We start from the raw sequence: 12,313 nt of genomic DNA on the forward strand, positions 1-12,313 counted from the left end.
CACTGTCTGGCATCATCTGTCATCATCTCTCTGAGCAACCACAGAGACAGAGGGTTTTTTAAGGGTCTTCCTGAAAGCAGAAGTACATGGGATTTATCAGTGCCATCCCAAAAACTGATCCTACTTCATTACAGACTCAGACGTGATGTCAGTGCCTTCTACATTGTGCCATACTAAATCACGGTTCCTTCCTTCAGCAGCCCCAGCCCCCATCTTACATCATTGCAGTGGCAGAGGTTAGAGCCTGAAAGATGGGATAAAACAAGACATTTTGTCCTATCTCACTGAAGGGCACCTGCTTGGCAAAGTCTGGGAGCAGGGCAAATCAAGCCCTTTCCCCTTTTCTTGTGCTTACTTCATGACCTCCCTTGAAAAGCCCCTGGCTGACTAACCCACATGCTTCCCTGTTTTCTCTGACAGTAAATCCCAGGCCACCTCACACTAACTTCATGGCCACAGGGCTGGTTAAAGGATGTCCTTCAGCTGTCCCTCAGGTGTCAGTGGGGCAGCAGGCCAACCTCCCGTGTGTCTTGGCATGCTCTGGCACACAGCCTATGAGGCTTGCATGCTTCTCTTCCAGCACACGAAGTCTTCCCAGCTCTGTGAGGAGGCAGGATTTGCTCCTGCCTGCAAAGGGAACACACAAGTGAGCCATCACCACAGTCTTCCACTCCACTTCTGCAGGTTGCTTTCACGAGACTGCGATCTACAAACACCCCAACCCAGAAAGTGCCACCCCAACCCCAGGCTATGCTTAGATGCTCCCAGAGGGCCACTCTGCCACCACATCCTCTGTAAGGGATGGTTAAGTGAGAACAGCCTTCACCTTGAGTGGTATAAATGCCTCCTCAATTTTCTTGTGGTAAAAGAGAAATCAAATACTGTGGATGTGAATCACTGCCCAGCAGTGGGAAACAACAGGTCCATGCCACTGCTTCTCCCCCATGCTCATCTGCATCTTGCGGAAGTTCCCCCCCAGGGCCTCTTCCTGTATTTTGTATGTGTGTGTGCACAGGTGGGAGGGAGGAGATGAGGAAACCCCAGGGGTCTGCTATTGCTTCTTCCCCATTGGTTGGTTATGCTGCTTTCTCAGCACAGGTTGTGACATGCTCCCAAATTCAAGGGGCTGAGGCAGATTACTCCTTTTGCTGCATTTAGTAAACAAGGAGCTTGCCAGGCTTTCTGTGCTGTTTTGAAAAAAAATAAGGACGCTATCTTGGTGCAAAACCAACTCTGTCTAGAGGAAAACCAGAGATATGGATCCTGCTTCAGAAAAGCAGCATTGATGCTTTACTCAGACGGGGGAGCTGATGTTGGTCTGAAATCTTGTAGAAGAGCAATTTTCCTCTTTCTATGCTCTTGAGACACAAGAAATTTATTTCTTCCTTCAAATAAAATACATTTTTAAAACGGCCTCTGTTAAAATATCCCTGACCAGATCTCCTGCTGATGTAAACCCACATCTCTCCTTGGACACCACTGTAGCAGTGCCAATTACATAACTAAGGATATAATTGCCATATAAAGAAACTTTGTACATACATTTCCACGTGCATACATATTTATGCACCCATAGGCATACCTACAACACAGAGTGTTCTTCAGACGTCTTAGAAACAGGAGGCCTGAGCCTTACCTGAGTTATGGCCAGAGTTAATCAGCAGTGACTTCCTTTCAGTCAGATTACACCAGTGAAACTGGCACTGTGGCCACCAAAGTCCACACCACGTACAGGTTGTGGGATTGGCCCCTCATGGATGCTTCACGCCATGTTGGCATATGGACCGGGGTCAAAGTATTCCTGCTGCTCCACATTTTCCAGAGTCCAAACTATAGGGCTCATATCTTTATACAGCCTAATAAAACTAATGAGATTTCCTCCCATGTTCTGAGGTCAACAAAATGTTTCATTCTGTCTTCTCTTCTCAAGCAACAGCACAAAGCTCTTGCTTTTCAACTTAAACCTTCAGGTGTGATCACTAAAGTACCCAAGTGCATCTTTGCCTTTCAGCTGGTGCCCGTATGCCCCCAGCTCCCAGGTTTGGGGTGAATAAGACTCCCCTATTTCTGCCACAGGGGGAAGGGGGTCAGAGGCACCCATCCAAGCCACTGGTTAAAGCTGGTTTGCACCCTAAGCCTTCTTCAAGAGTGCTGCAGTCAGACCCAGCCCACAGGGATTAATGTCATTGTCCACACCTGAGCCTCCCCTGAGTATCTTTTTTCTTCTCCATGGTCTGCCTCTTGAGCTGCAGCTTTAAGATGTGGAATATTTAGTTCTTTCTGTAGCTGGGGGAGAGGGTGACTCATCATTGGGGATCAGCATCTTGAAAAAGTTACATTAAGGCCCTATCAAAATAATGAGATTTAGACAGACAGCTCTTTCTCAATATCTGCAAGTGCTCAGCTCTTCATTCCACTTTGTCACCGCTTGGCACTTGGCAGCCTTCAGAAAACATTGCATTACCCTGTGCTGGTGTCTGAGGACACAGGGGGCTGGATGAGCAATACTTATGCTTTGCAGAGTGCACTGGGGGAAAAACAAACTGCGTAAGCAGTTTCTTCATTCTAGGAAAAGGCACATCTGAGTATTATGTCAGATGTTTTCTGTTTTTGTTAAAAAAGGGCTTCTGTCGGTTATTCGTCTGCTGCCTTTCAGTGACCAAAAAACACCAAAGGATTCTCCACGGGGAGACTGGAGCTTTTGGACTCTTGTGATGCCAGCATGTCAAGCTAGGTATTAATAGCAACATGAGTGAGGTTTTAAATAGACCCCAGCAAATGCAAATCTAGCTATTTTTAAGGTAATGCACTGAATAGGAATCACAAATTAGATCAAATACTACAGCAAATATTAAATTCCAACAGCAGTCGAAAGGTCAGTGTCTCACTATAGTGACACCACAGAGTTTTGTGAGTGCAACACAGCTGTAGGGAACCTGAGACCAGCACTAAAACTGCACGAGTGTGTATATCTGGCACCAGTGAAACCCGAGATAAACACCGATGCACACGAAAAGGGGATTATGGCAGCGCACGCCCGTGTGTTTGCTAACTTTGTGTGCCTCGTTAACCAGGGGCAAACAGACATCTGCATACCCGGGCTGCCCAAAATACACTGTTCCCGTAGAATATAATCCCAGTCTCCAGAAACGACTCCTCTAATAGGGCAGCGCTCTTTCATGAAGTTATCTGGCGGGGGAAGAAGGCTGCCCCTCGCTGGGCACTGACACAGGAGTACAAAAAGCCGATTGTCGGCGGCCTTTATAAACAGGAGGCAGAAGGCGCGTACGGCTCTTGAGGGGCGGGGGGAGCGCGGCCCTGCCGGGGCGCCTCTGCAGCCACAAACCTGCCCTGAGGAACGCCGCCGCTTTAAAACACGTCCCTGCGTGAACTCAGCACGGGTCCCATCAGAACCACCAGATAAAAACAAGGTTGTCCCTTCCTTTTCGCTGCCTACGGAGCCCCCAAAGGAAAGGCTTGCGGGGGGGGGGGGAGTGTCCTGACACCACCGGCCGCTGGGGGGCGCCCTGCCCGGCGGAGTCACATGACCGCCATCCCGCGCCCTTGCGCCTGCGCGGCTCCGCCCCCTCCACGCCGGGCGGCTCGCGGCGGCTCGCGGGTACGTTGCGGCCCCTCGGGGGCGGGGGGGAACATGGCGGCCCCCAGGGGAGCCCGGCCGGCGGGGCGGGACACGGCCCTCTGCAGCCGTGAGCGGCTTATGGCCTGTCCGGGTACAGATACACGTGTGCTTGCCTGTGTGTATATGTACGTGTCCGTGCGCCTGTGCACACGCACGCAGGTGTGTGAGCGCCCTCAGACCGGGAAATCTGGATGTGCCAGCAAAACCGCCTCTGGTTTTGTGGTGTCCTGTGTGTTTCCTGTCCCTGCTGCCACTGCAGGGAGCCAGGTTGCTGTTTCCTACCTGTTGCAGACGCAGCGTTCTCCGGTGCAGTTGTCCTGTGTGGGTGTCGGGCTCTGAGGAGCTGCTGGTGCGGAAACACCGCGCCTGCGATTGGAAGGGAGTGGTTGTAATTGTCATTGATGTGAACCGACGGTGTTTTGCTGAATAACAATTGTTTATCCTTTTACTTGTATTTGTCTGCTGACAGTGGCCGATGTCTGTTACTGTCCAGCGTCTTCTGTTTTCAGGATAAATAAAAATTAATTTTGAAGGAGTAGTACAGCTCGTTCACACTTCCTTTACCCCCCCCCCCCAATGGCTTTAGTGACTTTAAAATTACATTTCTCTAACATGCTGCTGTTGTTCTCTAACATTGCAAGATACGTCTTTAATTTTTTTGTGTTTATGTACACATACTAATGTTTATGTACACATGCTAATGCTTTTTTTATTATTACATTTGATTCAGTATGATTCCCTAATTTTATGCTGTTGTTCTTTCGCAAAGTTATTAATTAGAAACTATTCACTACCTGCAGATATAACAGGCAGAATTTTAGACTATCGGAATATAGATTATAATCTTTCTAGAATGTTTTATGTTACTATTTGCAGAGGCTTTAAACAAACAAAAGAGGCCTTCTTTTATTCTTTATTCAGGCTTCTAGTAGGTGTTGAGTGGTGCTTGGTCTAGTTGAGCATCTTGTTAATAACGCTCATATCACTTTGTCTCCTAGAGAATTGGTGAGCAGAAAACTTGCTTTTAATGAAATATCTGGCACGTGTGGAGAAACAAGTCAGAAAACCCAGCCAAAAACTAATGTCGTCTGAAACACCCACAGACAGTCCAGAGGTGCCAATGGAAAATACCATGTTCCTTGAAGTTCCTGATGTGGAAGGAAAGGCAAAGTCAAATAACAGTCCAGTAGAGAGACTGGAGGCAGGCTCGGGCAAGGAAGAATGCCTTGAGTCCATGTCCAAGAGACAAAGGAAGAAGCTGTTGAAGCAGAAGCAGTGGGAAGAACAGAAGGATCTGCGGAGGTATGGTTTGCAAAGGAGCTTCCCATGGTTCACATGTAATATTTATTGCTAATAATAACGACGTGTCAGCAGAATTTGCTTGTGAATTGCTTCATCAAATCAAAGTAGTTGAACTGCTTTTCTCCCACACCAGTTTTAAAGCAATAGCCCCAGGCTACTTCATCTGCACTTGAAGAGGCTGTAGAGGTAAGCATCCCCTCCTCATACTAGAATTGTTCTTCAGCTTCAAGAGGATGTCAGGAGGGATTCAAACGTGCATGTTTTTCATTTGTCAGAAGGCAGACAGAACGTGTGGCCTTGTTCCTTTCTCAGTGGGCTGCACCTCTTCCTGGTGCTGTCAGACTTGAAAATCTTACAGAGACACTGAATAAAAGCAGCCACTTTTGACACGAGGTGCTGTGCTACAAGATACACTGACTTATATAGAGCTTCTGTTTGGTTGTGTTGAGAGAAAGTGTATCTGCAAATGCATCAGTGGTGGTTTATTCTTATCCCACTGACTGCCCGGTGCTCCTTTCCCAAGACACTGGTTGTTGCTGTCTCCGAAATTTGATCTCCCAACTGCCTGCTCCTATCAGGACAGGAGGATGGAACAGTTTCTTCAGAAGCCTTTTGAAAAACTGTTCAGTGAATCAGGAAGTAAATTGTCTTCCTCATTCTGATCCTGATACTGTGATCTTGTCAAGCTTTTTGGTTAGTTCTGTTACAAGACTTGACTCAGAGCACCCTTTAATCTGTGAGACTCCCAGTATGGAGTTAATTGAATTTCTGTCAGATGTCTGTCTTTGTAGGTATTTACAGAACCTCACAAAGATGGGGGTGTGTTCTGTGCTGGTCTCAGTGTAGCACAAAGGCAGGCAACAGGCTGAGTTTAAACTATCACAGACCCAGGACAACCACTTTGGCCCTAGGAGTCTGCATTTGTGTGCATGACACAGCACCTCAGCAGACTTGGCAGCACTTTTTGAGGATTGATTTGTTTGTTCACTTAGGCAGAAACGAAAAGAAAAACGCCAGAAGAGAAAACTAGAGCGTCAGTCAAAACTGGATTCCAGTAGTGAAGGGAACGACAGGAAGTGCATGCGCAGGGAAGTTGTTCCTAGCACGCTTCGCCTCATCGTGGACTGCAGCTTTGATGACCTGATGGTGTTAAAGGTAAAAGGAACTTCAGAGTAACTAGGTATATTTAATTTTCTTAAATATAGACTGTATGTTCTCAGGATTTTCCCATGGATTAAAGACTGAGTATTGTCACAGTGATAAGCTTGTTTGATTCCTTAGATTAATTTTTTATGTTAATTAAATCCCTGTGATTGTTTTTTCCTAGAATAATGTAAATCAAGCACATGCATAGAGGTGTCTAAGTTCACCTGTGTGGAAGATGTGTGTGTCTCCTTGTCAGCATAATCTCCTCACAGTGGGTGTTTTTCCTCTCAGGACCTGATGCCCACACTCTCTGAATAGTCACTTTTGCAAGTTAAAAGCTTCCTTTTTCTCTCTTTACCTTCTGACTGCCTCATGATAAAGCATTTTGTGATGGTCTGCATGAAGGACTAAATAGAAACAAACTGTGTTGTGTACAGGATGTTAAGAAGCTTCACAAGCAGATTCAGAGATGTTACGCAGAAAACCGCAAGGCATTTCATCCTGTGCAGGTACGTTTGAACAAACTGAACACTGACTGTTACCAAGTATCAAACATGAGAACTGTAGTAGGGAAAGAAAATACTTTAGCTGCCTCTTTCATAAGAAAATTACTTATACTGTAACACCCACATGTTATAAAGATACCCCTGTATATGGAACAGTATGTGCCTGCAGATGAAAAGTGCCAGATCCAGGTGTGCCACTAAGAGGCTCTTGATACCCTTGGTTTTAGCTGTGGCAGATTTTCAAAAAAGTCACTCAAAGTCCAAATTTGTCTTTAAAACGTATCACTAACTATATGAATATGGTCCTAGTACTTCCGTCTAAAAATATTAAGAATTTTAGCTAACAGTTAAGGGTAGAAAGAGAGGAAACAGATTGTGGCAAATTGACATTTCTGTATTTTGTACCTCTTGTTTGTTCTGTTTGAAGTTTTACTTGACCAGTCATGGCGGACAGTTGAAGACCAACATGAATGAAAATGACAAAGGATGGGTGAATTGGAAGGTGAATAATTGAGTATTTCTGTAAAAAGTTAAAGTCTTGATTGTAGTTGTTAACTATATTGTTAGTTGTGAAGAACATGATTTTTTTTCCACATGGGTTTTTCTAATACATGCAAGCAATAGCATATTTGAAAAAGTGTAGCTTTTTGTCCTTTTAATTGATTTAATTTAAACAAGCAAAAGACTGCTTCTCTTGAATCTAGATTTGATTTTTACTTGAAAAACTACACACAAATCCGTTGTCACTTATTTTTATTGAACAAATTCCATTCTTGATAGACTAAGTAGGACTCCTTGATTTAGGCAGTTCCAGCAGTTGTCTGTCTTCAGAGTGCTCTTTTATCCTTGTCCAGAATAAGACTTGCCAGTCAGGATGTGGTTCTCTTGTGTACACCTTCACTTCCATCACGTTGCTTCTCAGCACTGAAGTGTTCTGGAAAGAAGTAGCTTCTCTTATGATCAGACTCATGTTGGTTTTCCTTGTGGCTCCCTGTTAAGCCACTAGTCCAACAACTTCAAAGGAAGAGCACTTAAAGAAATTTTATTTGTTAATAAAAGCAGTCCTGTTTCCAGCAGTTCTTCTGCAATGAGAGCTGCTTCATGAGAGGTCAGCATAAACTTCTCATACCAAACAATTAATGTTAATGAAGTGTTTGCTTCTGGGTTCACTTTTTTAATGAACTTGAAAATTACTTGAAGCCATAGGAGAAATATGGTAATGTTTGAAAGGAATCACAAGAACTTAAGGATTTGTTAAGTTCTTTTGGAGTTTCAAAAAATTTCCTGTTGATTTTTACAAATCAGTGCTCTAGGGACTGGATTGTTTACACAGAAAAATAATCTGCACTGTGCTATGTATTTGAATATGAAGGAGGAATGTGGAATCACCACATACTGTTGGTTTTATTTTGCCAGTCCCATCTTGGGTCTGTAAAGCTTGGTCATCAGTTCATCAGTTGAATGTAACTTCTTTTAACTACCTTTTTTTGAGGATATCCAAATTAGAACAGAGCACTATAGTGAGCTAATAAAGAAAGAAGACCTAGTATATCTTACCTCAGATTCCCCAGATGTTCTCAGAGAGCTTGATGAGAAGAAGGCCTATGTGATTGGAGGACTGGTGGATCACAATCACCACAAGGTAAACTGTGGGTCTGTTTCTTTGCAGCTTTTTTAGCATCTTATTTGACATTATTGCTGTTCATGTGTAAACTAACATAATGATGAGAAAACTTCTTCAAAAAAGAATTCCAAGAAATGTTGAAGAAATGTGAAAAACTCTTGTGGTGGTAGCAGTGGTTTTGTGTTCCAGAGTTTTCTTATCCTTTACTCTTCCTCTGAAAAAATACGAAGTGACTGCAACCTGAATAACTTTGTACTTTAACATAAGCTCACCTTTAAAGCAGGCTACAGCTGATGGTTCTAGAGCTGCAGCTGCATGAACAGGTTTAATTTACAATCATTTTGATCACAGGTCACAGTGTCACAGATATAGAAAGTAGTGAGTTTTCCTGAGGTAGTAGCCCTTGAGCCAGGTGCTGTGCAGCTGGGGTAAGTTTCTTTTTGTAACCAACATCTAAAGCAACATCATGGCGGTTCAGGCAAAACTCTTGCCAGAAAATGATACTTGTAGTATGGGCTGATCTGAAACAGTAATTCTCAATCACTTGTTTTGGTATCTTTTCCACAGGGAGTTACTTACAAAAAAGCTGTAGAGCAGGGAATTGATCATGCACAGCTCCCACTTGGAAACTTTGTCAAAATGAACAGTCGGAAAGTGTTAGCTGTCAATCATGGTAAGTTCTAAATCATAAAATAATTACATTATTTTAGAATATATCTGAGATAGTCACAGTTCGAACTCTCTGCACTGTAGTGCAGATACCTAAACCTTGTTTTATTATGTTGATATTTCTTGAATTTAGTTGCCTTCAGAATACATTAATTGGCCTGACCTTTAAATATTACAGATATGGTTAAATGTAAATGATGGTGTCTTATCCATTTAGAAATGCACACTGTATCCTGTTGGCTTGTCTGAGGATTACTTGTGGCTTTCTTACCATCTTGGTCTTGTTTCTAGGCTTACTGTATAAGTCAGTAAAATCTTGGAAACTATCCAACATTGTATTTTATTGTAGTGTACACATTTTATGCCAAGGGAGGATGGATGTTTGTGATGTTTTCACCTTTTTGGACAGCTTTGTTCAGCAGTAACTGCCTCAGTACCTGTAGACTTTCCTCAGTTGGTATCAGCAGCACTTCAGCTACTGAATTTTCATAAACATATTTTTTACCTGATTTTCTGGTTCTGATTGAAGTATTCAGTTGCTTAACCAAGCCTTGAATCCTGCTCCTTTTAAACTTCCAGCTTTGTTATTAGATTGTCTGTCAGTGTCATTAAACAAAAATACATACAAAATGGAGCCTACTCAGACTTTCATGGCAATTTTTGACATGGTGTCAAAGTCTTTATTGTGCCCCACTGCACATTCTTTAGCTTATCTTACCTTGCTTTATTTCAAGTTTATTTTTCAATGTAATACATTGCCCAATGATAACTTTATTTTCTGAAAGTGCCATATTAATGAGGCATACATTTGCATGATAATAACAATTACTTAAGGATGGAGGAGAGTATAGTATGGCACAAGACTTAAAAATTATTGAACCCTCTGTATTTGTGAGATTTTATGTGCTTACAAAATCAGATCTTTCACTGTTGCTTTATATAGAAAGGAAGAGCTAATTAGACCTAATTATAGGAGGGGTCAAAATCTTTGTTAAAGTGCACCTGCAGCAGGATTCCTGTCAAACATGTGAAAGCATTGGTGCCTGTACAGAAGGCACTGGTGAGGCTGAAGTATTTGTCTCAGTCCCTGAGAGAAATACTGTCATGCAGCTGAAGACTTGGGGTGTGCTTGGCTTCTGGCTGCAGTAGTAGCAGAATCTGCTCCTGCCTGCATTTCATCAACTCTGCTCTGAAGATGCCACAAGAGAATGCACATGAACCTCTGTAAAGATGGATTTGGGGGTGTCTTGCTATCAGCAATTCACTTACCTCCCTGTAAAAGAGCTGATGGGCTTTTCTGATGTTGCAGTGTTTGAGATCATCCTTGCATACCTGGAGAAGAGAGACTGGAAGGAGGCCTTTTTCAGTGTCTTGCCACAGAGGAAAGGGGCTGTTCCTTTGGGAGAAGCCAATGATTCATCCAAACATGCTCTGTCTGGAAAAGAAGATGAAGATAATGACTCAGACAGCAACTAGGCTTCAGAACCAGATGATGGGAAAGATGAGACGTGGAGTTCATGGACTAGAACTGGGACATGAAGTACTTTTACTTCAAAGACCATCTGCAGCCCTTGTAATGCTGAATCGTCTCAGTGCTCAGTAGTCCCAGAGCTGTTTCTGTGCATGAAGGGTTAAGTTAAATGCAAGTTTTAACCCTGAAACTTCAATATAATAGCTTTAAAAAAAATATGATAAATGCAGCATTTATTTTTTCCCAGGGAAGCTGTTTAATTTAATTTTTTAAAATATTATTTTTTATACATACTAAATTGAGTGTAAATGCCAAGAGCATTAGTACTTACTATTTTAATGTATGCATTCTCATCTCCATTTCTGTTAAAAAGTTTTCTTAAAAGCAGTGAATGACAAGTGTTCCTTTGCCTCCAAAACCTGTACCACTAGTGCCTGCTGCAAAGTGTGCATGAACACTCAAAACAAAAATTCTGACTTTCCTGAGCGTCTCAACAGACAATCAACTGAACTGCCTGATTTATATGTGTTTAGTTAGCTGGGGCACTAGCTGAAGTATGAATGTGGGATTAAGCCAGAGCTTTAAACTTGAGCTTGAGAGAGATGGGTGTTAGCACAGGTGCAAATCATGTGCCTTGTTTGGCACATGGTGCACACTGAGGTGACTCAATCACTTTTGATTATTTCTTCATATTTTCAGCAAAATTTATCACACAGCCTCAGAAAATTACCAGGAGAGAGGAACTCTTCCTTACACGTCACTCAGATTCAGTATTCCTGTGTTATCACATGATCCTCTATGTATTGTATTGTCTATCAAATATTTTTCCGTTAAAAAACAATGTTAGTCTTGGCTGGATGTTCTGATTCATCAACTGACTTTAGTGCTTTGGCAAAGTAGTGAAATGGACAACTTGTAAGTGAGGCTATGCTTCAGCCCTGTGAGCCCGCCTGTCCCTTTCCTCTCCAGGGAGTAGCCAGGTAGCTGCAGAGCCTGAATGAGTGCAGCTCTCACACAGGTTTCTAATGCCTGAAGGACATGAGGACATGGCATCCAAAGTGTTGCTCTCTGCTGAGCTGCAGTCAGAGGGCTGATTAAAGTCTGACTTGCCTTGTGCCCATTTTTCTTCCTCTCTTCCTTGTTACTGCTTTCAAGTGGAGACTGCAAGTGGGATCCCTGTGGGTCCTTATGGTTTGTAAAGGTTTGGCAACCAGCTCGTTATGACTTATACACTTAGTGCACTTCTCTCTACACTTTCTAAAAGGCCAATTGAGAAGTTTCTTCTGTTAAAAGGATCGATTATGGTTTGTTGCTGAAGTTCCACAAGGCTTTTCTTAGGCTTTACAAAACTGTGATTGCTCTGTTGCAGAAACTAGCTCAGCCCTTTCATAAAAGCATTGCTGGTTTAATTTCTGTAACAAAAAAGGCAGCATAAGTGTACACAGCATGCATTACATTGATTCTCTAACTGAAATGTGTAAAATTGCAAGGAATTGCACCTTTACAGCTGTGGTTCTGCATGTTAATGCATGTAGCACCTATTAAGCCTGATCTAAGACTCCTCAGTCTGTCTAAGGTTTCCTCAAGAACATTTCATACACGTGCCTCATTTACCCAGGCTTGAGAGTGTAGGAGTAGATGGCTCAGACAAACTGGGAACTTTCAGAGACATGCTGAAAAGATTCAAAAGCATCTTACAGAATTGTTGTGCAACTTAAAACACAGCCTTACCAACTTTACCGGTGATATTAGATACACACGCATGCACACATACAGATGTTTTTAATTCAGCTGTTTGAAGCTTACCTGTCTATGGAGAAATAGAAGGAAAACATGGTCTGGTGTGTTGCTGTTCAAAGGCTGCTCATGCCAACTGCACAGTATCACAGCAGCTCAGTAGCTGCTGCCTGTTCATACACACTGCTTGTCTCACCCATCTGGTCTTCCTGTCCCCC

The 12,313-nt window shown here is 43.0% G+C and overlaps 1 protein-coding gene across 4 annotated transcripts; it reads left to right on the forward strand.

Moving 5' to 3' along the window:
* Positions 1-3,575: 3,575 nt before the first annotated feature.
* On the forward strand, positions 3,576-11,473 carry TRMT10A (tRNA methyltransferase 10A). Of its 4 annotated transcripts, none has more exons than XM_083860996.1 (8): positions 3,576-3,619; positions 4,639-4,942; positions 5,935-6,097; positions 6,526-6,597; positions 7,022-7,096; positions 8,087-8,236; positions 8,786-8,891; positions 10,197-11,473. In XM_083860996.1, the coding sequence occupies exons 2-8, from the start codon at positions 4,668-4,670 to the stop codon at positions 10,361-10,363; spliced, it is 1,008 nt and encodes a 335-aa protein (XP_083717122.1). In that variant the 5' UTR covers positions 3,576-3,619; positions 4,639-4,667; the 3' UTR covers positions 10,364-11,473. The 4 variants fall into 4 exon arrangements, with proteins under 4 accessions (XP_083717122.1, XP_083717125.1, XP_083717124.1 ...); XM_083860997.1 differs by lacking the exon at positions 3,576-3,619 and adding an exon at positions 3,632-3,731; XM_083860999.1 differs by lacking the exon at positions 8,087-8,236.
* Positions 11,474-12,313: the final 840 nt, after the last annotated feature.

The sequence above is a fragment of the Zosterops lateralis genome, assembly GCF_965231275.1.
Source record: "Zosterops lateralis genome assembly, chromosome: 5".
Taxonomy (NCBI): domain Eukaryota; kingdom Metazoa; phylum Chordata; class Aves; order Passeriformes; family Zosteropidae; genus Zosterops; species Zosterops lateralis.

Excerpts from the sequence above, each read along its gene's own strand:
- TRMT10A (XM_083860996.1), top strand. The coding sequence starts at position 4,668 with ATGAAATATCTGGCACGTGTGGAGAAACAAGTCAGAAAACCCAGCCAA. Across the intron at positions 6,598-7,021 it reads AGGCATTTCATCCTGTGCAG|TTTTACTTGACCAGTCATGG; the intron begins GTACGTTTGAAC and ends TTCTGTTTGAAG. Across the intron at positions 8,892-10,196 it reads AGTGTTAGCTGTCAATCATG|TGTTTGAGATCATCCTTGCA; the intron begins GTAAGTTCTAAA and ends CTGATGTTGCAG.